Below are 26,759 nucleotides of genomic sequence, written 5' to 3'. Positions count from 1 at the left end.
TTATAGCCAATCAGAATCTTCCGGATATCAAGTTGTGATATTTAGGTGTGTTATTTTCCTTGAACAATGGCGAAAAAACCCAGAAATATTCACTTTGCTCACACTGAAGAGAAAGAAATTGAGTAATTTCACATCTATGTAGCTGGAGCACATATTTGCTTGTAAATTTCCTGGATACGTATGAATTTTCCATGAAAAAGGTGTGCAATTGTGCTTAAATTCAAATTAAATTCAAATGTAAGAAATTTTGAACGCTCCGTGGTTTCTAATCCTGTTTATACACTTTCATCGAGCACAGGTGTTGCTGAAAGCTGCATTAATGAAACCCTAATTTAAACCCATCTGTTTATGCGATTGCTGCCATGTCCCCACAAAACAATTCAAAAAGGCATCTGTGAAATTCAAACCGCAGAAACGCAGCACTGAAGCTCTGTCTTTCCAAATTGAACAGATATCTGGCAAATCAGACCAGACATAAAGAAACTCTTCCCAAACTTTATAATATCTCCAGAGCTTTCGTCATCAGACCGCCCTTTCAGACAGGAAACTGCAGCAGTTTCATTAATCTATTCTCTCTTTTCAAAAACCACCAAACTCCTTTGACAAAAGCAGTAATTCTACCTTGCAGAACACTGGAGTTGCTCGTCTACGACAGCCTGGACTGGTTGGTCTGTTTGTGTTGTGTGACTTCAAGCATTGGTTTGCATTCACCAAGTCACACAATACTACAAACAACCTAAATGATAAAGGCGGTGGTAGCACAGAAATCCCTGTGTTCTGTGAGGTTAAATTACTGTTTTTGTCACAGAAGTCTGGTGGCTTTTGAGAGAGCATGGAGGGATATAAATGCTTCTGTTCCCTGACAGACAGCGCTGTCTGGTGCAGAGTGAAAGCAGTGACATTATTTCAAATACAGCATACGCTTAACATTGTTTTATTAGTTGCCCCCCTCCACATCACTTCATCACTAAGCTTCTGTGGCGGTACTCGCGCTGCCTCTCCTAACCGTGGGCGTTCTGACCGCCATCAACTATAGATAAGTGCCTCACACAACTCCACTCCAGATAATCTGAACTAACCCTTTGAAATGATGCACACAGACAGGACAAAATGTGTTACGTACTCCAGAGCTGCTATCTGGTCCTGGGTGTCCACCGTGCCGAGGCCCTGGTGGACCTGCTGCAAAATCCTGAGACGCGACAAAGAAAAGCAGGATGAGGGTCAGACATGATTAGATAAGACTGACTTTCACTTTATTTCTTGAGTCAAAATGTGCAGGAAGAACTTGTGACAGACATGTTGAGTGTTTCTGTGAAGTACCTTTGACCTCTGAACCCAGAACCTCTGCCGTCCAGTCGTGCTACAATGACCTGCCCTGATCCCACCAGAACCCAGTCCCAGTCCGGTCTGAACTCCTCTGTCACTGCCTGGTCGCCGGGAGAACTGTCACTGTCAGGACAAGACCGAGATACGTCAGTCATTATAACCTTTGTTGGTTGTGTTCTCTGGTTTTTCTCGCTATTATACGGCAAATTATGAACTTTTCCCAGTAAACACACCAACCTATTCGACCTCCATCCCAGAGACACTGCAGCTGTGACAGCTAAAGAGGTCGTTGTGTTTACCGGGGAAACTACATCTCACAAGCCACTTTATGAGCTTCATCGTTGGCTTTGTGTTTCACGATCCAACGACGCAATTACAGCACATTAACATCAGACAACCGGTGAACACACAGTTAGAATGCAAGATACACAGATTATTTTTTTTATTGATGCTTCCACACACACATTTTTTTATACTTTCTTTTTCTTTTCCTTATTTTCTTCTCTTTTGGTGAAGCTGATTTGGGCCACATGTCTCAGGAAAAGACAGAATTCTTAGAAAATAAGAATTCTGAGAATAAAAGTCAGATCTCAAATTTCTAATCACACTGGCCGTCACCCTCTTCTGTATTCTTCTTAAATGTGAAAAAGTTTTTTGAAAAGAGCTCTATGAAGTTACGGAGAGTAAATACATTTACTTATGGGGTATTTTTAATCAGAATCAAAGCATTACTTCTGATAACATTGCCTCAATCAAATTAAATGCACGCTGTAAATAGGTAGCAGCACTGCTAATTAAAGCATGTAAAATGCTATCATGCTAATATGCTGTTTTTCTATTTAATAACAGTTTGAAATTAAGCTCAGAAGAAGAAATTGTCCAGTTTGTGACTTTACTGAAACTACTTTGCAAACAAAGAGGATTAAAGGTCATTCAAATTGTAGCTAAGCTAAAAAAATGTGATGCTAAATTTACATTTTCTCATCTATAATTCCTTTTTATTTTCACTTAATACTGCTGTTGATTTGTAGAATGTATTGAGCAGCCTGCAGCTACAGAGAGGACTGAGCGTGTCCTCGCTGAGCTCGGCCTTTGAAGCTCACAGTGCTGCTGCGGTAAATGAAAAAAAATGCAAATGTAATAAAGTGGAATGGGCTTACACAATGAGGAGGAGGCCGTAGAGGTAGGACTCGGAGAAGTCAGGAGGATAGATGAGCTTCAGAGGCAGCTCTGTGAGCAGGAGAGAGAAACAATGAGGTGAACCAGAGGACACACACACACACGCTCACACACAAACACACTCATTCTGCCTCTAAGTAGCTCATTATCTCAATTTATGAAAGATCTCAGCACACACAAACACACACACACACAGCTGTTAAGTGCAGATCGCTTGTACCAAAGTTGTCATTAGTGATCATCCGGATCTCCGACTGAATCGTCTTTTTAGTCTCCAGCGCCGACCGCAGGGGGAGGTTGTTCTCCAAGATGAAATATGCTGTGAAGTAAAAATTCAGATTTCAGCTGCTTTTTATTTATTTGCACAAAATGAAACTCTGAAAACCCAACAGGACCGGAGGCGTTCAGTTAAAGCTTTAGCTAACTTCTAGAAAGACGTCGAGGTGATAACGACTGACTTTTCATGTTTGGCTGAACTTGAATTGTTTCTTCGAAAGTCAACTTAGTTTCTCAGAGCCAGAAGTGACGTCTTCAGACTGTGACACGGCAAAACCTTTTCCTATCCGAAAGGATTTTATCGAAATTCGTGGAATAAAAACAGATGACCAACAAGAACCCTGATGAAGATCACCAAGGTAGAAACATTTCAGTGCTTTTTTGTTCTGTGAGTATATTGTTTTGAACCTGATATGAGTGTTTTTGTTCCTGATTCAAGCATGAGTGCCTGAAGGTTGTTTTTCCTCTCATGTGCACCTGCGTTTTTCTTGAGTTTGGTTATATAAAGAAAGTCCTCGGGCACACCACTTCTTAGTTTTCATAAGTTTAGATTTCCAATGTGACAGGGAAAATCCTAAAAGAACCAAAAATTTCCCTTGGAGAGTTCCTAAAGCATTTAAGAAATGTATTTGGAAAAGTCCTATAGGACTTTTTTATTATGTTAACAGTCCAAAAACCCAAAGACTCTTCATTTACTGTCGCGAATGACAAAGAAAAGCAGAAAATCTTCAAATTTAAGAAGCTAGAACCCGCAACTATTTGATATTTCTGCTTGAAAAATGACTCAAAATAGTTGTCAATAAATGTTATTTTGATCAACTGATTGTTGCAGCTTTAATTAAAAAGGTCAGGAGGTTAAGCAGATGTACATATATATGAAACCAACCCAATAGTACTTGAATATTGATTGGGCTCATTGTTGAAAAAGATAAAACACAGCTGCGGCCCTAATTAACTGTAAAATACCAGTGGGTGTTTTCTGGCCACCGGGAGCAGTGATGAGCTGTTGGTGTCAGCGATTCTCCGATATGGTGAAAAAAATACAGACCTGTCCCTTTAACTTTGAGTGTATTCCAGCTGAAATGAACAATTACTTTATATACATCCGGCCTAAACATGAGGGGGTTACGTTAGCATGATTAGCCGCAGATCTAAGTTTACATTTCTGTTCATATCTTCGCGTTTCCTTCCGGCGTAGAAGCAAAGGTGAAGTGTGAGGTCGTGCAGACGTAAAGACAAGAAAGACCGCCGCTCGCATGAAATATTAAGCGATGAAAGAGCACGACGTCATTTTTATTTTATAACCACTGATCCATACAGCGGGCAGGGCTCCTCTACTGTTCATGTAGCGTCACACAGTGACACACGTTTTAATATCTGCGGATCTGTTCCTCCAAATGTTCTTTTATAAAATGTCTCTGCACGCGTCCTCAGAAGTATTGACTATATCAGAATGATAATACAGGAGATGAATCGCGGCCCTTCAAAAAATGTGAATCTCAAACATGACGATTGCAGGTGCAGATTGGCACCGGCATCAAACCCGACAGCTGCCGATGTTTTCAAACAAATGAGATGATGAGGCTTAATTGCTGCAAACTATTTTCCATTTCAGAGCAGACGAGCGAGCGGAAAAAAAGGCACATCTGCCTGCCCACGCAAACATCACAGGAACATGAAATGGTTTTAGGATAAAGAGTACTCACAGTCCTCGTCATCCAAACTGAGAAGCAGCACGGCGGGAACTCCAGGACCTGCGACCGCACGGAAAGAAAGATGCCGATAAATCCGCTTGACACGTTAGAAATTATGTATTGTTATACATTTTTTCTCACGTTTTAAAATGCTGGACCCATCAGGATGCTTTTCTCAAAATCGGAGCAACAGAACGTTTTTATTTCCTCGTGAAATTTAACACATCATTTGTAAATATGTAGCTAGAAGACCATGTGGGAGAGGGCAGTGACAACAGAAAAATAAATGCTTTGCTGGATTGATTAAAAAAGCAGTAAACAGCACATTTCGCTGATGTATTTGCCCGTCTCTGACCTTTACAGTACAGGATGGCATGCTGTGCGTCAGGACTGATGTCGGCGTCAAAGAACAAACAGTCCTCCTTCAGCCTACAGGTGAGGCATCGCCGTGGAAACAGGCCGAGCGTGGACACACTGTCAGAGGAAGGAGACGACGCGTTTACACCGGACAGTAGGTAAATAATGAAACGATGATCACAGTTTGGTTGAGACTGTTCTACCTGTATAAATGTCTCTGCTGTGCCGAGTCCTCTGTGCTCAGGATGTATCTGTGTGGAGGAAAGTAGGACAAGGTCACGGATCCATTATAGATCTGTTTTCAGCCTTTACTACGCGTTATAGCTGACCGTCCAGGAACACACAGTTAAGCAGTCATGAACCCGCAAAGCCTGTTAGACAAAAAGATGTTTCCACAAGCGAAACCGTTGTTTACTCCTTATCTCCTTCAACAGAACAGAGCTGAAGCGGCCGTACCGCTGGAGGAAAATCTTAAGAGAAAGAAACATTCTTTAAGACTTGGAAGCTGCACAAAGCCTCACACATCTCTGTTTCTCAGAGAAAATATCAGTTCACCAGTTTGGAGGAAGGACACAGTAAAGTCGTATTTTTAGGAAGATGTAATGATTACACGTTGGCAACAACGAGCCAGTGTTCATGATAAATAATTCATTCTCTGTAGTGTTTCTCGGCTAAGACTGTCTGCAGATCTTCCCCCTCGAAAAGCTTCAACGACCACTTTTGTTTGGGCCAGAAAATCCCTGACCGGTCCTGAATCATGACGCCGTTTGTGGTCAATGTTCTCTCATTGTTCAGCTGTCAGACTATTGATACTGGTTTAGAGCGATTTTTCTGAGTAAATCAATCTTGTGAATCTAAATGAATCCTGTAGCTCTTGTATTCTGTGCAAAATTCACTGAAAAAAAGTCCAACAGAGACAAATAATAAATAACTCACATGATCTGGTTGTTTTCATCGTACGCTACGATTTTCGTCACCTCCCAGTCTCCCGACGTCAAGTGTCGGACTTCATCCTGCTCGCTTCGTAGCTGAAAGACAATCAGTCGGGAGGGTTGGAAAAAATCTGCACAGAGAGGTTACGAATCAGGGATGAGGACAGCTCGTGGAGGAGAGAGAGAGTCACCTTCCTGCTGAACATGGTGACGTGGTGGAAGTCTCCCTGACCTCCCTGTTTGACCGGCAGAGTGCAGAAGAAGCGGCTCCTGTCTTTGGAGAACAGCGGCTGCTGTCCCTGCGGACACAAACAGAGGTCGCATGCTTTATGCATCAGTGGCTGCTGCTGTGTTCTCCCTCAATAATGCAACACACTGTATATTGCTCAGAGGATAATACATTCATTGTTCGCAGGAGTCGGCGATTGTTGGTGAACAGTGCGTTGAGAAATGTCTGTATGCAGGTTTACCTGTCGTGGGAGCCACATGTCTGAAGACTCCTCGTGTCTCTGATTAAAGAGAAGAAAACATGGTTAAACATTACACATTCAGAATAAGAGGTTTGTATTTCATTTGAATCTTGTACGCTTCTTTATTCAAATCGAAATCAAGCTAAAGCCAAAAAGACATCCCTCTCTAAAGCTTCATACTTTCAATCTTAGAATCTGATTTTAGAAATAATGTTCTGCGACACCCACCTGCACGCAGACTCCGATGGTGGCGTCGCACACCGTCAACAGTGAAGCATTCTGGGGCCTGTTGAGCCAGCGCACAGCGAGGTGAGTATTACTGATCCACTTCACCATGGTGATGTAGAAATCCCTGCAGAGGACACAGAGACGGAGTCAGATTGAGGATTTGGTGCCTGTGTGTGTGTGTTGTATTTATTTATGTGTGTGTGTGTGTGTGTGTGTGTGTGTGTGTGTGTGTGTCACCTGAGCCGCAGCTGATCCGGAGGCTGCAGCTCCTGAGTGTGTGTCGCTCCAAACAGGTTGACCACAGACAATCTGACGGCAGGGTTCGTCTGACCGGCCTGATGGGGGGGAAGATTAGATATTCAGAGATACGAGGATATCAAGACATCATTCTACGATTTCTGCGAGTGTGACGGGTCCAGACTCGCCATAGGGTACGGGTACTGTAGTCCTTTAGGGTAGGTGTTGCCGGTGAACTGGGGCAGAACCATGTTGGGCACCAGAGAGTTGTTGATGGTGAGGAAGGCCAGTTTCTCTCCGTCAGGCGACCACCAGTGAGCCAGGTGTGAACCCAGAATCTCCTCTGAGCACAAACATAAACAAACGTGAACAAATGTATCACCTGTCTCCACGTTATCTTTACAGAGACCAGTCTCCACCCCAGACTACAAGCTTCACCTGACTTTCCATCAGTTTGAGAGAGTAGATAATCACTTAACTGACTTTTTTGGGTGAATCTTTCCTTCAAAATACCTTTAAACAACAGTTATTTCTTTATTTTGAGCGCTTCTTCTTGTTGCCGTTCGTGCGTATCTCTGGCGAAATGGACCTCAACACTTGTTCCGCTCTTTCCTTCTCCGTCAAACATCCGCCAATTTGAAACTGTTTAAATTTAAAGCGAATGCAAATGAAGAGGAGAGAGAACCCGGAGCTCGCAGTTAATCCACAAACAGGAATGATTCTATAATGTCGCCATCTGCCTCGGCCCGTGTTTGTGTTGCACAGACCGTCGCCGCATTACTGAATTTGTTTACACAGCGACTTAATGGAACTACAGGCTTGTTGATGTTTCATCGCCATTCTGCTTAGTTTGTCTAGTCTGCCGTCCTGCATGTTTAATGCCGCAGACAAATGTGTGAAACTCTTTCAAAGCAGCCGAAGTGAAGCTGCACGGTGCCGTGATGACACACACCTTCGTACAACCAGTCGGCGAGTCCGTTGAAGATGACTCCCTCCATCCCAGAGGAGGTGATTCTCAGAGAGTTGCTCCTCACGTCGGACTGGTAGTAGATGTTGTTCTCAAATATGTAGATCTGAGAGAAACAAGAGAGGAAGGTGTTTATTGTACGCTCTGACGTGATTTCTGTGAGCTGTGATCCTCGCTTCTGTCTGTCTGCTCGTCCCTTTTGATCCGTTTTTCTTTTTGATTTCCTTTTCTGATGAGATTTTGTTTTTTCATATTAAAGCCGGCTGGTTTATCTCACCAATGCAGCAGCCGCGTGTGTGTTTACTCTCCTTCTTTCATCTGTGTTTTAATATTTGCATTTGATCAGACCGACATACCCTGCATGTTCAATAATATCCCGAAGTCTGTCGGAATTCATTTTTAGCGAGCATGGAGAGCATTTCTCCTTTTTTGGAGTTATTTGTTTTCAGCGCTGTTCTGAACGAACATAGACGCCACGTCGGTTTGTGGACGAACGTTCTGGCATTTTGAACATCGGCATCTTGGTATTTTGGAGCCAGAGGTGACCATACCTTGGGGAGGAACGAGAAAAGTAGATGCAACAGAGGACCAGAGATCACTATGAACAGAAGGCAACACAAACATAGAAATATACGACTAAAAAACACAATAAAATCTTGCAAATACAGCAAAAGTTAGCACACAGAAGCAAGCAAAGTATGAAACACCTCGATAAAGATGAAAACTGATAAGCATAGAAATGCTTCCTTTAGAGTAATTAACATTATTTCCACTTTAAACAAACATGGCTGCTCAGCAATGCACTGACAAACTTAGTAAGACAGTTACAACTTTAACAACGAGATAGCAAAGCTGCATGAAAACAGACATGTCAACTAATAAATGAGTTTTCCTATTAATTCCCTTCCCAATTAAGATAACGCCCTGACTTTTTGTATAGACAGAATCAGGAAGTGATATCTGATGATACGGCGGTTGTGTGGCGCTCGCAAAGCTTGTTGCCGACTTCCCGAGGAGAACGGCACACAAACCCGCCCCGCTGAGTTTAATTATTCTGCTCGGGTTCTCCTCGTTTCAGGACTGTGGGTTTTTGTGCGCAGGCTGAGTTTGATTGACGTCTCCCAAAGTCTCACGTTGGCTCCGTTTACACCTTCGTCGCTCCGTATCACGACACGTTGGTCTCATCGGCGCGCTGACAACTTCCAGCATGTTGCGTCTCGATCCAGAATAGAAGACAGTAACTAAAGAACAGCGTGTGGGTGTGCGGGAATTGTATTTTTTGCTTATAATTGGATCCGGATGTGTTAAACTCTCTGTGTTAAATGAGTTTTTGTTCTTTTCCAAGAACATTCTCACGAAATTAGAGTCAGAAACCTTTCCAGGAAATGTAAAAATAAAGTATAAAAAAAAAAAAGAAACCTTCCAGGAAATGTAAAGTGTCGCCGAAAAGTGTGATGTAATGTAAAAATAAGTCAGAGCTGTAAATTAGGTCAGCGTCGGAGCAATAACAGGCAGACGCAGCTCAGTGTGGATGTAAACAGAGAATATACTGTAAAGACCGGAAGAACAAATCATCGCTGTGTGGATGAAATCCCTCCGGAGGAAACGAGGCTGTCTGGATTTATAGGACAGACAGCGAGGGGAGAAAGAGATTGAGACGCTCGGTCTTACCAGCTGTTGTCCTTGTCTTCCCCACGCTGCGTGTTGGAGCACAGCGTTGTGGACCTCAGGAGGGTTCAGCTCCCACACCTCCCTGGTAGACAAACACACGTATAAATTAACAATTAGCATGCGTCTCCTCGATGCCAACGTGCGCCTGCAGACAAAGTGTGAACGCTTTACTCTCACCTGGTGTAGATGTTGTAAACGATGTAGGACGCCGTGTAGGAGTATCTGTACACCTGCAACCAGAGTTCAGCTCGTAATGCAAACATCGATCCGTGTCTGATCAAGAAAGACGCAGGAAACTTAAAACACCCGCATGAGGAAAAGTGAATCAGTCCCTCCAGGATTTCACGACATCTGCAGGCTAAAATTCCTGATTTCTCTGCAGCTTTTCTTTCAAATTTGCTTCACGCGGAATTCACAGAGATCGCAGAATACAGATAAAGTTTTGTGATCGCAACTTCCTGGAGGGACTGGCGCTTACAAAAGCAGGAAAAAAATGTTTCTGAAGACTTAAAGGCTTGTTAACTTGAGTAAACTTGTGGATTTCTCTGTTTTTTTTGACATTTTAATAAAGAAATCTTACATATTTAATCTGTGATTGTGACACTTTTTCGGATAAAAAGTGTATTCTTGCTTACAGCTGTGAAAAAAAAACGGTTTATTAATCAAAGGAATATTCAATTCGAGCCGACACTGAACTTTTGCAGCTTTAATGTTCTTAATAATTTCCGAAAAAGAAGTTTTGAGATGAGAAAACTCAGACAGTGTGATAAGCATTCTGTCCCCCTGGCTCTCCATGAAAGCTGCATGATGTTTACACTGAAATAATATGTAAACAAAAATTCAGCCTGGCATATTTAGAAACTTTGGGATCTACTTTCTTTCTTTAAATTCCCCAAACTTCCTCGTCTTTTCCTCCTCTGCCAGGTGGACTGCGAACAGCTGATTTGCCTTCGTGCACGGCGATGCGTTAACAGAGGAATTCAATCGAGAGGCGCTAAAGGGAAGCGGAGCGAAATGTGCAGAAAATAATCGATATTTCTAACATAAACAGAAGCGCACCTTTCAGAGGACGTTAAGATGCGTTTTCATCTGGCAGTGATGACAGAACGCGCTGCAGGAGGAACACACACGTCCTCAGCTGCTGCAGTGATTCTCAACCTGAGCCCTGTTTGCTAACAAATCTAAAAATCAATGCGTACGCTTTGACTTTGAGGGGAGAAGAAAGCCTCATTGTGGATGACTGAACGTGAACACATGGAAACAGAAGGCGGCGCTGACAGAAAACGCACCAATCCACGCCGGTGAAGGCAGAAACACAACAAATAAACCCACACCTGTGCGGTGCAGGTGGTGCAATTTGTTTTTCGGTCGTGAGCCAGCTCGGTCGGCCCATGCGTGCTCGGTCCAGCCTGTGAATTATCCCGGGCATCAACGCTAATCTTTTCAATTCGAGTCAATTCCAATTTAAGACGCAGAGAGAGCTCTTCTGCGGGAACAAAAGAGCAGAAGACACGGATGAAACCGAGCGCACAGGCGAAGCTGCGGCCGGAGCTCTTGTGTGGGTTTGTCGGTGCATGCAGATGAGTGAGTGACAGCGCCCGTCGGGGAGCGCAATGTAAATGACAGCTTGGCAGGAAGTAAACAGAGGCTGGTGTAGCGCGGAGGGTGATCCACAGGCTCGTGAGAGGGGACGCAAATCAAAAAAAAATGTGTTGGGGGTACATTTTTAATTTGAAACTCACCTGTTTGACGTCGTAGGCGAAGAGCACGTACTTCAGATCCGCAGAGAGAGAGTACTTCGCCACTTTGAAAGCCACCTGATGAGGAAAGAAAACACATTAACTGAACCAGAGCAGATTTTTTTTGAGGATGGGGCTTTTCAGACGCTATTGATTCCACAGTGAGTCCTCCAGCAGTACAAGGAGACACAGTCACACATTAAGAAATCAACGAAGGGAAAAGCAGTAGTGGTGAAGCTAGCGTCCATTGGTTCTCTTGACCAAAAGCCTGAATTGGATTTGGGGATATTTGCAGAAGATAATCTCTGAGGTAAATACAAGTTCTAACGTGAGGCTATAAACAGCATCATAGTTGTCAAGTTTGAGTTAGAGTAGGTTGCAACAACAGTCCGCCTGTAGAAGAGTAATGATGTTTAATGTCCGCGACGACTTCTGTAGTCTCATTTAGCCACATGTGAGCAAAAGCTGTTTTAAAAAAAGACACGTAAACTCTTTAAAAGGCCCCGACACACTGTACTGACTCAAAGAACTGGCTGTGACAATCTGTGTCTGTTCGCGTCGCTTCACTTCTTCTTTATCTCAGCCGTAAAGCTGCACTTGAACGCACCACACAGACTGCAGCTGACAGCCAACAAGCTCATATGTTCTGCGTCTGCCTCTCTGTGGAAATACAAGCCGCTGTTATGATTAAGCAGCATATTTTTTCACCGCTCTTGAGCTGCTGTTTGTTAAAAAGTTGTTGAAGAGAAAAATAAGGAGAAACTGCGTCAGACTCCCAACTCTCTCCTCTGTCAGTCATAAAAATAAAGAGGTTGTTTATTCAGTTCGTTAAGGCAGTGGAGGTCTTTCTTCATGACTTTGAGATGAAGGAACCAGAGCTGCAAAAATGCAATTTTAGGACTCTCAGGAGGCTAATTGTATTACATTAAAGTTACAATGTACTGAACTTTTAGCTGCTAACTTGGCTAAAAAATTCGGTTTAAAACCCTGGATTTAACATGTTTGGTCCAATAAACCTCCTGGATAGAAGGGAAGAAAAACACGAGTAAACAAACGCAGCGAGTCTTCATTGTCTGTGTTTGATCGGCTGTGATTGCTCTTTTGTGTCCGCTAACATTGTTCGTACTTCCAGCCTTCATCTCGTGACAATGACAGAAAGACGCGGCAGGCAAAAAGTAATCTAGCTGCTAAAGGCCATGAAAACTCAGGGGAGCCACAGCAGGTTCTGACATTTCTGGGAGAGGACGAGGAGGACGGATATTTTATAGACGACAATTCGAAACGGCCCAGAGTCACTGTTGTGCAGTGAGATGATCAGAGAGACCTTAAAAACCAGCTCTCGCTTAAAAATCAAGTGTTTTTTACTTCTTGGAGTCAATGATTCTGAGATTTTAGGGTTTCTTTTGTGCCTGAAAGTGTCTCTTTTTAAGTCTTTGTGCCAAAATCCATGAAAAAAGTCCTTTAATTATGGCTTTTTTTCTCAGAGTGGCTCTAACTGTGCAGCCAGGCAGTGAGAGCATTCAGTTTTTTGATGCTGCAGCTGGTGGAATTTGCAGTTTTTTGGGGGGCATCAAATGAGTGACTTCCTAAATACGAGGCCACCTCTGCTTTTATGATTTCATTCGCATACTTTGACAAGCTTACCGGGCTTCAAATCCTCATCAAATCCCCTTATGCAACCATTAAAAAGTACAAGCTACAACAGCGTGGAACAATTCTGCAAAATTAAAAAGAAGAAGGCAGAAAAAAGAGCCCTTCAAAGACACGTGTTTGTCAGGAAAAAGGTGCTTCAGAGAAGACGAGAGGGTATGAATAAGAGGCTTATGATTTCTTACCGCGTGTGTGTGTGTGTGTTATGAAACAGCTGGATTATAATGATGCAATTAGAAAACAGCTAAATTTAGTCTGCTTTTGAAAAAACATTCATGGTTGGATTACACTGATATTTGAAGCCTCTAAATGGATAATAAGATTAAGAACACTGACATATTTTCATGTTCCTGGAAGTCATAACGCATGTGAGCACAGCCGATGATCATTTTGTGGTTCAGATCGACTTTTAGGCTGTTTTCAGACCTGGTTCTGAATGATACGATCACAAGTGGACAGGTTATAGTCCATCAGTTCACGCCTGGAACACCTCATCCGGACATGGTGTTGTTACATAAAGAAGGAAGAACTTAACATATAATATCTGCTGAATTTACAACAATGCCCAGATAACTAAGAATTTGTCATCAACAGTGTTTCACAATATTTATTAAGTTTTTCCTAACTTAAAAACTCACAAAATTAAGTGATTTTTAAAGGGGGTCTGGGGACTTTCTCCATAGGTGACTTCCTCTATGGGCATATTTGTAAAAGTTGACATGTTTATCGTCAATTAAATGATGTCTCCTTGTATAAAGTTAGCGCAAATAGTGAAATTAGTGTGTTTAAACAGTTGCTTAATTTCGACAGGTAAGACGAACTTTAGACGCGAGCTGGTTCAACGATTCTGTGACAAATTGAGACTTTTTACTATGACAGAAACAACTTAATGAATTGCATTTAATGCCGAATTTACATGAAGGCACCAATAGTTCAGAAACTGTAACAGCTGCTTTTTAAAAAATGTTTTAAAGTTTCTCATCACTCCAAAGTTCTTAAAATTACACATTTTTTTAAGGGAGTCTGGTCCTTAGAGACAAGACAATCAAAACCGTGATCATTTTAGTGATTATCCATTGATTTGATTGCATGAAACTAATCTAAAATAACATTCCAGACCGAATCTCCATTCTCTCATCCTGCCGAGTGTGCCGAGGTAAGACGAGGTGAGCAGATTTAGCAATCTCAGAGGCCGACAGCTGGGTACACAACCCCCCTCTGAGCGGAGTATTATCATATTGTGATTCTGGAGGTAACAGAGATAGAGCAGCGAGGTGCTGCCGGCTGCTCTGACATGTTTTCTGCAGCCTCTGGGGATCCAACACAGCAGAAAGACAAGAAGAGAGCAGCTCGGTCTCTGTTTTAAATAAAGTGTTGAGAAGCGGCCTGTAGCAATGTTTGGAGACTGAGTCCCACATATACGAGATTAAAAATATATATTTTTGGAGCTCACAGGCTCTGTAGCTTTCCTAATAATAGTTTAGTACGTTTTTTACAGACATTTTGTAACTGCAGAATCTTAAAAAGTCTTTCAGGAGTTCCAATCTTAAGCACAAAGTATGTAAAATACCAATATCCTGTCAAAAACCCCACACATGCAACATCTAAAAATTGGTCATATTTACGACTTTGCTTCAACTGGACACAAATTCTATCACGGTGAAGTAATCGTAGAATGAGATGAAACATTTCGTGAGACTTACGAACGTGCTGTTGCTCAGAATGACCTCCGTCTCGTTCAGCTCGAAGTTAAACTTGATGACATGTCCGTCTCTGTTCCTGTACACCACCTCTGAGTCTGAGGGAGGAAACACACAGACATTAATGGCCAGCAGCTCTCATAAAAAGGTCAGTGAGCTGCACGTAAAGAACAATTGGAGTGACTTCCGAGGCTTTAGGAAGTGAGAGAAAAGGTCAAGTGAACATACCGTTTGTGTAAATGAGGAGTTTTGATTAAAGCTGCAGCAGGTGGATATAATCGTGCTTGTTTATACTTGCTGCTGGTTGAGTTTCAGGGAACGCAATGAGGTAAAACTGAAGTTATAGGGATTTTTTTAATAACGAAACAAATGCTGACTGATGGCTGGACTAACGCTGTGTTCATGACATTTAGAAGTTACCGTATTTACCAGGTTGTGACTGTAAAACCTCGAAATTACAAATGAATTTGTTTCAGCGTTTAAAGGTCCCATATCATAAAAAACACGTTCTCCTGGTCTCTACATATATAAGCTGGTCCTCCCTGAGCCTGCCAACTCCCAGAATGAGGAAAACCAGTGATTCTTGCATGGTCTCTGCAGCCCACCCACTGGTAACACGGTGCTCCTACAGGCTGTTCAGATTCTGCTCCTATCATTTTGAACAAAAGGAGTCATTATCATAGGCCGACCTCCTCTGCGCGGTGATAGGAGATATCAGAGAGGGGGGCGTTCATCCCCGAGGTGAAGTTCGGGGTGTCCAGCGGAGAGACAGCAGTGTTTCGCAACGTTGTCGCTCAGAGCTAGACATGCAATTGCTCTGTTGTTGTTGTATAAATCAACATAAGTGTCTATATTCTCTCCCAGCTACAGAACAACGGAAGAGACCGTGGTTGTGTTTCATTTTTAATGACAACGTGCCAGTTGTGGTTCGTGTTAGCTTGTGTGTGTGTGCTAACCACTTCACATCGGACTGCTTCAGTAACGAGGGTCAGTTCAATACTGGCTTTGCCTCGACACTGACCCTCGTAAAAGGATCAGTCCCAACCATACGGGACCCAGCAACTGCACTCAAGCCACAGATAAGTGTCGTCGCGGTTTGATAGTATTTACAGTTGCCGACGAGTATGGTGAAGTCAGCTGGAAACTGGCTAACTAGTTAGCTCCACTTCGGTCCGCTATGCAATGGCATTTGAAGCGAGTGTGATGTTAATAATATTACGATGGAGTTTTTTGTCACAGTAGAAAGTCTGGAAACATGTGTAGACTGGAGACAGAGACAATGTGAACAGTGTACAAGAGTTTGGAGACTGTGTTGGAGAAAAACACAGCTTTTGCTAGCTGTTAGCCATTAGCTACATGGTAGTAACTGTAACAACACATACAGACAAATTAACATTATTTAGCCACACTAACCATTCTGAAACGTCCTGCCGCAGAGTCTGTATTTTTTCCGAGCCTCTCCTTCTGGGTCCGATTCTGGGTCAAACTGGTTTGGTTGAACGAAAAAATCTCTGCAAGCCATAGTGTTACATCCACCGTAAACATTAGCGCATGCTACCGTTAGCATAAGGGGCTTCTGCTCCCTGAGAGTGACGTAGCAGGCAAGGCTCCCCAAGTAGACGTTGACAGACGGCGCTCATTAGCATTTAAAGGTGCAGGCACAGAAACGGAGTGCTCTGAATACAGCTCAGCAGAGCGACTTTTAGACAGCTGGAATGCAGGATCAGGGATCTGTTTGGGGCAATACATATCGAATACAGAGTTGTTGGACCTCTGACAGCTGTGTGAAATTGATGAAAAACAGTATAACATGGGACCTTTAAGTTTGTATTATCCTTTATGACAACATCATGTGTGGACTCATTGTTCCGTCACCTATCCGCAATCAGGAAGCCAATCAGCTCTAATTAATCCTGGTTTTAATATCTACGCCTCGCTGTGGCCTCTGCAAGGAGTTAAGAGACAGACGGGGATCTTCTCTGCCACGACATTAAACGTGAAAATTAAAAGTGACATCAATCAGCAGGAGAGGTCAGACGGATGATAATGAATGTTATTCCTGTGGGGGCTTCTCCTCCTCCTTCTTCTTTTTATCTGGCAAATAATAATAAAATAAGAGAGGTAGTGCTGCACCTTCTGCAGAAGAAGAAATAGAAGCAGAGACACCCCCCCTCCCTTCACACCGGAGATTCAGTCAGCCACTTCATTAGCCTTCTCTCTGTCCACCAGGAGTATTTGTAATTCACAGAAACACACGTATTCACACTGATGCTGTCCTGGATTTTTCTCTTATCTGGCGCAGGTCAGAGCTGAAGCGTCCACACCTGCTGTCACATTAATTCACCTGTGAGAGCTGAAGTCTCACAGCAGGTCGGGAGGTGATGTCAACAGCATCTCAACTCACATTTTTGTTGTTGTGTGTTTTCACAGCTTTTTTTTTTTTTTTTTTTTTTTAGCCATTGTCGAAAGTCTCCTCATTGTTTTGATTGTGTTCTCACTCGGACTCCACCCCCACCAAACCTCTGTGTATTTCACTTAATTTTACACATGTTTATATATTATCCTAAACGTATGTTCAAAACTTAACATAACACAGATTTTTTTTGAAACTAGACTGCATTCGGCTCCATTCTGCTACATCTATTCCCCCGAAAAAGAGTTTTAAGATGGCAGCCATTTCGGTCCACGCGAACCAAGCGAGCAAACAACTAAATAAAAGATATTCTGAAGTCAACAGTGATTCATATTCTAATGCTAACAAAGATAAATAGAAGATGAAGTAGTCAGAAGATGTTATACAGCATATGAATTCTGACAGCCAAAATCACACAATTAAATAGCAATCTCATATAATATCAAAAATTACTTGTAAAAACTAAAGGATCGTGCTGCATCTCACAGAAGAACACACACTGTTAGTTTATACTGCATCTCCTTCACTTCCAACCTCTTGCTTTAAATCCCTGAATCTGAACAAACTGCTCCCAGTTCTGAAAATCGTCATCATGAAACTGAACCCGGAGCAGCTGTGCCTCCGCTCGCTCCCCTCTCACGAACTCCTGAAAACTCATTTACACTGAATTTGTGTCTGATTGGATGGGGGAGGAAATCATAGTGCTGTGTGACAAATGGGCAGCTTTCAGCCTGAATATGCATTGACAAAGAAGTGGTCACATTGTTAGAGTGAAAAAAGAGGAAAATTAAAACGAAAACGTGAATGAAATAGCAGCAATTTAAGTTTGGGTGTCCACATACTTTTGGCCATGACGTGTCTTAAAGAAGGTGTCTGGATTTATTGGTTGTATATGAATGAAGGGAGGATCGTTGTTTCTGTCTCCGTCGACATAAATAATGTATTCATCATGTTGTTTTATTCATACGGGTCACTGCTGAAGATGTAGCCTTTTGTTTATGAACCTCATTAGCAATCATGTATGACAAGCCGAGCAGCGAGGGGCACTCGCCTGTAACACACTCTGATTACATACACACACACACACGCACACACACACACACACACACACGCTCACTGTCTTCGGTCTTATGTAAGTACCTGGATGTTTTCTTCACCCTTGACTTCATCCGACGTAAACAAGTATTTTACATTAAGAATACACAATGTGTACAACGCTGACCCTACAAATACACAGCAGACATGTCAAAATAAACACAAGAATAGAGAAGATTATATTAAAAAAATTAGTGTGGCATCCTTAAAGCTGACGATGAGTTCTGAAACTGCGATAACTGCAACTCATAATTTCCAAAATACGATGAAGAGCTTTCATGTCAATTGTGAAAGAGAAAGTAGTTTTGGACAAATGTGGAGCAATCGTCACTATCCTCATCCAGAGTTTAACATCTGTACAAGACACATATGAACTCCTATTGTTTGGAGCCATATTGACCTGGAAGAATCATATTTCTTCCCCAACAGTTTGCTGTCCTATTGGTCCAATAAACTGTCAGTAATATCCTGCCAAGAAAGTGACCGCAGGACTCTGACAACGCCCCAGGAAGAGCACCAGGCTCTGAAGCCGATTCTAAAAAGAGAGTCGGATGTGGATCCAGACCCTCCAGAGGAATCAACACGAGGAGTCACTTCAGATTCTGCTCTGAGTCTTTTAATGAAGAGAGAAGCAGGGAAGAGCTCAGAGACTACTTCTTTTTATCTTCACTCCTGTTTATCAACCTGACTGCAGCAGTTATCTGCAGAGCTGACATCCATTGTCGGCTGTTTATATTCTGTAATGTTGACTGATGATTACTGCGATTATTCTGTCCCCTCTGAGCCGCCCGCATGAGACACTGTTCAAAAAGTCTCCGTTACGGAAAAACTATGAGATTACTAATGAACTTTTCTCAGAACCTAATGTTCTCATCTCACTTTAACTCTATGAGAGGCCAGAGAACTTGAATGACATCTCAAGGTTTTCCTCTAAACAAATGCTGTCCTAAATCCTCAGAAAACAACGACTATCACACTTTGTACTTCCAACACTCTGGTTCTAATCTCACTACTTCAACGGGAATTGAGCTTGATGACATTATTTACTTGTATTCATCACCGTTCTATTTGTGCTGCGTGTCGTTCTGGGGGGGAAACGTGCTCCGTGCGGTCACAAAACAGATTTGGTCGCTGATGTGTTTGATTGTTTGGCTCTGGGTTTCCTGATGGGTTTGAGAACACCACCGTAATCATATTCAGCTCTGTTACGGAAGCCGCTGAACTCTGGAGCTGCGGGTAACACGTCTTAATCTTTTATATCGTCTCATTTCTCTGAAGTGTTGGGACGCGAGTTTGACATCTTGCTTTGCTTCAGTCTGGTACTCTGTGAAGAACGATTATAAAGGATTTGATGTAAGTTCCTCTTGTGCTCTTAAATTACGGTGAGCAGCTATTGAACCTCGAAGAGAAAGAGGAAATGAGCTGGAAGTTGTCAAGGAAGCAATTTCCATTATGTTTGAATTACACCCACAGCACCTCCAAGAGGCCCGGCCGTAAATCCAGACCCAGACCAGGCTCGTCCACATGGGCTCTCAGCTCTCATCATAACTGGTCCACAATAGATTTACACCACACAACATGTCAGCCGGTAATTTCCCAGCACCATCATCAATCTCAAGAAAACAGCTAATGGGCCAGCTGACCCAGAACACAATGAGTGAGCTCACTCTCTCACAAGTTATTCAGCCTGTCAGACTGTTTCTAAGCAATATACAAGCAATTCTTCATATCATTATTGGCTCTTATTGATCATGTGTCTCAAAACCTTCTGATGTTAGGGTAACTGAGCTCTAGAGTTTGAGGAAACAGTACAAAATGTTAAAGGGATATTCCGGTGTAAGTTTAATCCATGGTCTAACACACCGTGGAACTGTGTTAGACTTCTTCTCGAGAGATAAAGTTTGCAGACCGCTAACGTAGTTTTAGCATCCTCAGAAACGACCGCACGACAACAATACATTGCAGTAAATATGTGCTGGGACCCTGTTTCTAATGTTGCTGAAGTTTGGTGCTGTTCTGAGCATTATTTGTGGCTTTTTGATGGCGGTTTTATATTTGGACCCATTTACTGCAGTGTATTGTTGTTGTGCGGTCGTTTCTGAGGATGCTAAAACTACGTTAGCTAGCGGTCTGCAAGCTTTATCTCTCGAGAGGGAGTCTAACACAGTTTCACGGTGTGTTAGACCATGGATTAAACTTACACCGGAATATCCCTTTAAGAATTAAGTTAATTCACTTTTGTGTAAGTATAAAGCTACGCTATTAGCCAGTTAGCTTAGCTTAGCATGAAGAATAAAAACAGTAAGCCTGGCTCTGTCTGAAGCCTTTGTGCACCACTAAAGCTCACAATTTAAAATGTTGTAACATGGTTGTTTAAGGGGGAAGAAAAAAATATATTTTTAGGAGATCATTTTCTCCAATTTCCCCTGAAATATCCTGATATTTTTTAAAGGACATAAATCCCCCAAGATTGGTGAGAATAAACCAAAACACTGAGCTTAAATACACATTCACGCCCCGTAAAACTGCTGGTAGTTGATGTGTCGATCACTACAAGCGACCCCTTAATCCATCATTAATATAAGAATATTGATTATAGCTTCTTTAAAACACCGCACACTGTTTACTTTTTCTCGTACTTTTTATCTCCCGTCTGTCTAAAGAGTGAAGAAACAGATTCCATCAGATCAAATTTGACCCCGCTATGAGAAAGCGCACTTAAACGTGTGTGTGTGTGTGTGTGTGTGTGTGTGTATGGCCGTCCCAACGAGGGGCCATAATGAGAAGCCACAGGCCACAGGACTAGTCATTAGTATTATCTCCCTGTGGAAGTGAAGGACTCAGCAGGCAGTGAATCTCAGTTTCGTATCCATCTCTCACTGTCGCCTTCCACCTCTGTCCTTGTGTCTCTCCGTCTGCCACTCCCAGCAAGTCTCCAGAAAGGTGTCACGGATATATTTAGTCATCTACCTTCCCGAGTTTACCATTAAAGCTATAATTTAGCCGTCACGTTGTCAACAAAAACCCGCTGTGATTTTTTTTTGTTTTTCCTGCTCGGCTCCTCCGGCTACAGCAGCTATTTTCTTTTCTCTTCCTCCCCTTAATCTTTTTTTCTTCTTAGGCGAGCTCGGATCTGCAAACACAATCTGTCACACTGTCAAGAAGCCAGTTAAACAACACAGACGTTCGAGATTCGCCACGTTTTCCGCCGAATGCGAGCGAGAACATGTGGAGGCACGTCGCTATCTGCGTACTGCGGGACACAAAGAAAGCCACAGATCAAGGCTGTGCTGCAACACCTCCGGCCGAGGGCTTCTTACGTAACACGGGAGGAAAACGTAATGAGGAGGTGTTGGAGATGTGGCCCGGGGACAGAGCGGGGAGGAGAAAGGTCAGCAAACTCAAGTGGCAAAGTGTGATGGAGGAAACATTTGATCTGAGGGACACAACGTCCGGAGAGCTGCGAATGCTTTTATACTGTGAGGCAGCTAGATACACGAGGCTCGAATCCATCTCGCAAAGGCTTGTGTCATAACCACAGGGTAACAGAGAAGCTTTATCTGAACTTCCTCCTCCTCATACTTTCCAAACAGGTTCACTACTTTAGTTTAAATGCATTCGAGAGGGAATTGTTTTTATTTTGGTGTCTCGTATCTGCAGAGATTTTTTTATTTTCTCACTTTGTTGCTATAAACCCAAAATGTGGCTGTTTGACGTCCTGGGAGTGAACTAGACTAATCTTTGTGGTGTGTTCAGGAACGGCTGGGACAAATCCTACTGATTCTACCTTTAAGTCTTTGACGTGCGCTTTGGTTAGCCTTATATTCTGAATACATGTCAGGGCCTGTACTTGACTTTTACTTGAGTAAAGAAGTTGAATCAATACCTCAAGTTTGTTCTTTCACACAAGAAACCGTACTTCTACTTGAGTAAAGAATGTGTGGACTTTTGACACCTCTGCAAATGAAATACAGCGAATAAAAAAGTTTCCTGTCTCCGTGGGTGAAAATTGTACGGAGGCAGAATTATGATCTTTCCAAAAACACATCTGCTATCGCAAATGAGTTGCTTACGAACATAATTTCCAGGAGACGGAGTTGCTTAACATACGTACTGAGAGAGAGAGAGAGATGTCTTTTTTTCTGCTGCTAGAGGTACAGATACAGATGGTGTTTGGTAGAAGAGTGATTAAACCGAGGGAAGTACAGCCACAAAACGTGTTTGATACGCTCATTAAACACGGGAAAGTTTTCAGAAGAACCATTAATGGAAATGTACAAATAAACAAGAGGAAACTAGAGAAGGAAGAGAGTTTATGCTACATTAACTCCAGGTCAAGGTACATTAATACGCAGGTTTATCTAATTTCTGTTATTTCAAAGCGGTAACTCAGAACAACATATTCCCCTCCGGCTTCCAGTGACATGTAGAGTCGATGAGAGGATTTTATCGACTACTGTGTCTTACTGTTGTTGTTTGTTTGTCAGAGGGTGGGAGAGTATCTGACCCCCACTCACTGCAGGCCGTCGTGCTCTCGATTCAACGTGACACTGTGAGGCCATCTGTGTTCTGACACGCAGGTCGGAAGGAGTCACTTCAATTAGTTGATCTGTTTATGCACAGAGCACTGTTTGTTCAAGTGGAGAGGTAAATAACAGAGAGATGACTGGAAAATAAACAGAAGATCAGGAGACGAGGAGCTAAAAGTAGATCCTAACTGGCTGAGGTACAAAAAAAAACAAGTCAGTGATCTGCTCTCTTATGTACTCGTCATATTTGGTATTTGTGACCAGCTTTATAAAACATTTAATAAATAATAATAATATCCATATTTATTTTATTCTAATTTAAGTTTCTTTTAATCTTTTCAAGATCATAACATGGAACTACATCTGAAATATTAAATTAATGAATAAAATGTACTGAGTTTGGTCAGTAAATTTACATTTTATATTTAAAAATGTAATCTTTAATTAATCTCATGTATAATTGGATTTCTAAAATAAACTTTGTTTGATCATCTTATTAAGTTTTTTATTTTAATTTTAATGAACTTTTTAAATTTTTAATCTTAGTTTTTTTAATTCTGATGACTGATTTTAGTTTAAGTTATTTACATTTTTATTGTATGAAAAAGTCAATATATTAGATTTAATTGTTATTTTTGGGGGGATATTTTTTTTATTTATGTATTAATATTTATTTAAGCATAATTTTATTTTTAACTTAACATTTTACATTTTTGACTTAACTGAGCCATTAATATATAAAAGGTTCATATACAGAGTTTTCTGTGGCTTGTCAAAGGTTTTTTAGGTTGGTGTGGATCTTCTGGGGGAACTTGGACTCATTCCTGTATTTCTAACAGATTTTTGAACAGGTTTTCTACCTGCCTGTACAACGTCTTCCATACGAGTTTATCTGGATTGAACTCCCTGTAACTTTGCAGAGAGCGGCTCACTTTAGAGACGATGATCTCGGTGGATAAATGGTTTTAATATATATGAAAGTGATACCATCCACCGCTCTTCACTGACAAATGTTTGGAGACTGTAATGAAACCTCAGGTGGAGAGATTCTCATTTTCTACTAATGCACTTCCCACAGTGCTCTGAACTTTTCACCCAACGCTCTCCGAGCTTGAACATGTCTTTCCTCAACAGGTTTCCCTTCAGTCTTCAGGTGGGATGACTTCATGTGGACAAAATGGGCTTTTTATTAAATTAACCAGATCTGATAATGATAAAGCATTTATTTTACTGCATTTTCAAAACTGAACCTCCGTAAGCAAAGGTGTTCACATTGAGAAGTGAGCGTGAAGATGTTAACACCCCACTGTTGTCACACCAGCTGTCGCACCTGAAACCGCTTTGAATTTCTCTAAGAGCCAGACGCGACCAGCTGTGCCATTCAAACTGTGACAAAAGAGCACATATATTTTTATTTCAAGAAGATAAAAAATACAAAACCATGTTTTTATCAGCCTTCAGAAACTCACACACACGTCGACTCAATGTCACATTGTTTTGTTCTCCCGTTACATCACCGTCACGCTCTCCGCTCAATGTCACCTCCTTAGCTACATCACCTCCATGTCACCCTCAATGCAGACATGTGAGACAGCCGAGGGGTTTTAGTTGCCCCACTCAGTTTGGTATGACCGATGCAAGCTTAATATGAAGGGAACATGCAGCACTCACCACTGATCCACGTGGCCTCGGGGTCGTGAACGCTGAACTCTGGTTTGTACAGATCCGCCACAGTCAGCTTCGACTTGCTGCTGCCAGGGAGCTCCACTGGGAAAATACAGTTAACTCAAGTCAAGCCTGGTCTGTTCTAACAGCTGATGAAAGTAGCATAAAAGCATATGCATCTACGCCTGACGTACCGGGTGTGAGGACGACCACAGACATGGTGATGAGCGAGCAGACCACCACGATCACCAGCAGTGAGATGGCGATGCCCTTCCAGTTCCTCTGCGGGGGGCTGACGTCCACAAACTCCTGCAAACACACAAACATAAACAAGTTGTCATTGTTGCATCTTACCAAAGGGGGCCGTGTATAGAACAACCAATGGGAAAGTTGCTATGTATCGAGAGTCATTTATTCCCTTGGTCTTATGTTCCAAGGGTCCTACGTCCTCAGGTCCTGTCTTCCAGGGGTACCAAGTTCAAACAGTCCAATGTTCCCAGGTTTCCAGCACCTATGATCTGGGGGTCCCAAGTTCCTAATGTACTATGTCCCCACTGTCTTATATTCCCAAGCTCCTATATTCTCAGGACCTATGTTATCAGGGTCCTAAATTCCTAATTTACTACATTACCAAGGATTAATGCTCCCAGGCTCCTATGTGTCCAGGACCTACAGTGTGTTCCAAGGGTCCCAAGTTCCCATGTACTATGTTCCCAGGTCTCTCCAGTCCCACATTCACGGGGTCCTATGTCATCAGGATCCTTGGTTCCAAATGTTCTCCATTCCAAGGGTCCCAAGATCCCGTGTACTATGTTCCGAGGTCTCTATGGTTCCACATTCCCAGGGTCCTATGTCATCAGGATCCTTGGTTCCAAATGTTCTCCATTCCCAGGTTCCTAAATTCCCAGATCCTAGGTTATCATGGTCTGAAGTTCATAATGTACTACATTCCCAGGGACCCAGGTTCTTAATGTCTATGTTTTCAGGGTCCTGTGTTCCAAGATTACTTGGTACTAAGTACTTGGTACTAAGATCCTAATGAATTACATTCTCAGGGCTCCAAGTTCCTTGGTTCTATGTTCCAAGATTCCTACTTTCCAGAAGTCCTGAATTCCCACGGTCTTAAGCTCCCAAGGTCCTGTATTCCCAAAGGACCTGTGTACTCATTGTACTTTGTTCCCAGGTCCTCCCCAGTTCAATGGTCTGTAACACACATTAACCCTCCTACCGTTTTCCAGTCTCAACCCTAACATAGGCCCTTGAGAACACAGGACAAAAACATAGAAATGACACACCCTACAAACAGTTCAAAAACACCAATGTGTGTTTGCAGAACATTTCATTCCAAAGCCATCATTTTTGTGCAAATATCTGCAAAACAAATTAAATTCCCATTACCCTCAGCTGTACTTGGTGTTAAGTGCTAACATTTCAAGAAAAAACAAATTCATATTCATTCGTATTCTGCTGAATATGTAAAAGGGACAACTAGCAGGAAATATAATATTTGAAAAACCGTCATTTCAAATTACCAATTACCACACAAAGACTTACTGCATGACCCCGGGGAGACATTTGCCTGTGCAGTTTCAGGGTAAATACACAAAGGTTGACTCCAGTAAGTATCTAATCATATTTTTCGGTTATTTTTTTTAGTTTCAAGAGTACATTTCATCTTTGTCGACAGATTACTGTAATCCTGTATTACTCCTCTCCAAGTCTACAGCAAGAACAGCCTGTGCATCATATCCAGATTGGTGATTTATTTTAATACCAGCGTCTCCTCTCCTGTCCTTGCTTCAGTTCAGCCTCAGCACAATGTGTGAATGGTTTATCAAAATAACACATTAAACAATACAAAGGAAACAAAAATAATAAAAGAAAACTGCCATTATTTCCTTTTGTCTCTACAAACAGAATGGCCGATATTTCACGTTCTGTATGGGACAAAGATTTAAAACAAAGAATAAAAGACATTTGTTATCCGACTATAAGATTAATTGATTTTTGCTCTTCTTATAACAGGAGAGTGAAAGGAGACGGACTCCCCATGCAGCTTACATTCATCCTGTCTAGACAGAGTGGTGATTATCCAGCAAAAAAGAGCCATTAGAGTAAGGCTTTTTGTGCCAAAGAAAAAGAGAGAAAAGAAAAAGAAAGAAAACACTTGTTTCTTGACATGAAAAATGTAATCTGAGGCTTTTGATTTTATACTTTTAGCCTTTCAGATGATGCTCTCATCTGTGCCAAAGGGCAGAGACGCAGCGGTTCGCTAAAAGACTCCTGGACATCCAGAACTTTTTTATGTGATACAGAGAAAGCTACCGGGTTACATCATCGCTCTGGACTGATCTTTTCACTCTCACTCCAGGCTACGATGATGAAAGTTGCCTGCAGCCAGGACTTTAAAACAAGAGAGAGAAAAGAGGGCAAAATGATGCAAGAGGGTGTTTTTTTTTTTTTTGGGTTCAGCATGAAAACTGGCGCGGACTCATGCTCGAAAGTCTCCAGCAGTGCCACTGCAGGGAACTGTAATAGGTAGCTGTCATTTGGTGTTAAATTCGCCATTCTTCAAAGGTTCGGGGAAAGACACAGAGATGCATCAAGGAAGACAGTGTGAAGCCTCTTTCA

General features: G+C 42.2%; 1 protein-coding gene across 2 annotated transcripts in view; it reads right to left on the bottom strand.

Annotated features, from left to right (window-relative positions):
- Positions 1-26,759, bottom strand: part of LOC115577324 (inactive dipeptidyl peptidase 10-like) — a 66,066-nt gene that overhangs the window by 7,825 nt on the left and 31,482 nt on the right. For both annotated transcript variants that reach the window (XM_030410344.1, XM_030410345.1), the window contains exons 2-21: positions 24,323-24,437; positions 24,135-24,230; positions 14,430-14,524; positions 11,080-11,154; positions 9,515-9,567; positions 9,338-9,419; positions 7,652-7,772; positions 6,888-7,042; positions 6,700-6,797; positions 6,463-6,586; positions 6,235-6,273; positions 5,956-6,063; positions 5,769-5,860; positions 5,036-5,083; positions 4,831-4,949; positions 4,488-4,535; positions 2,726-2,824; positions 2,487-2,556; positions 1,321-1,449; positions 1,124-1,189 (exon numbers count right to left, since the gene is read on the bottom strand). In XM_030410344.1, the coding sequence (XP_030266204.1) occupies positions 1,124-1,189; positions 1,321-1,449; positions 2,487-2,556; positions 2,726-2,824; positions 4,488-4,535; positions 4,831-4,949; positions 5,036-5,083; positions 5,769-5,860; positions 5,956-6,063; positions 6,235-6,273; positions 6,463-6,586; positions 6,700-6,797; positions 6,888-7,042; positions 7,652-7,772; positions 9,338-9,419; positions 9,515-9,567; positions 11,080-11,154; positions 14,430-14,524; positions 24,135-24,230; positions 24,323-24,437 (1,832 nt within the window). The remainder of the gene's footprint in view (positions 1-1,123; positions 1,190-1,320; positions 1,450-2,486; positions 2,557-2,725; positions 2,825-4,487; positions 4,536-4,830; positions 4,950-5,035; positions 5,084-5,768; positions 5,861-5,955; positions 6,064-6,234; positions 6,274-6,462; positions 6,587-6,699; positions 6,798-6,887; positions 7,043-7,651; positions 7,773-9,337; positions 9,420-9,514; positions 9,568-11,079; positions 11,155-14,429; positions 14,525-24,134; positions 24,231-24,322; positions 24,438-26,759) is intronic.

This window comes from Sparus aurata, chromosome 24 (assembly GCF_900880675.1).
Source record: "Sparus aurata chromosome 24, fSpaAur1.1, whole genome shotgun sequence".
Lineage (NCBI taxonomy): Eukaryota > Metazoa > Chordata > Actinopteri > Spariformes > Sparidae > Sparus > Sparus aurata.
This window is presented reverse-complemented; position numbering and strand designations above follow the sequence as displayed.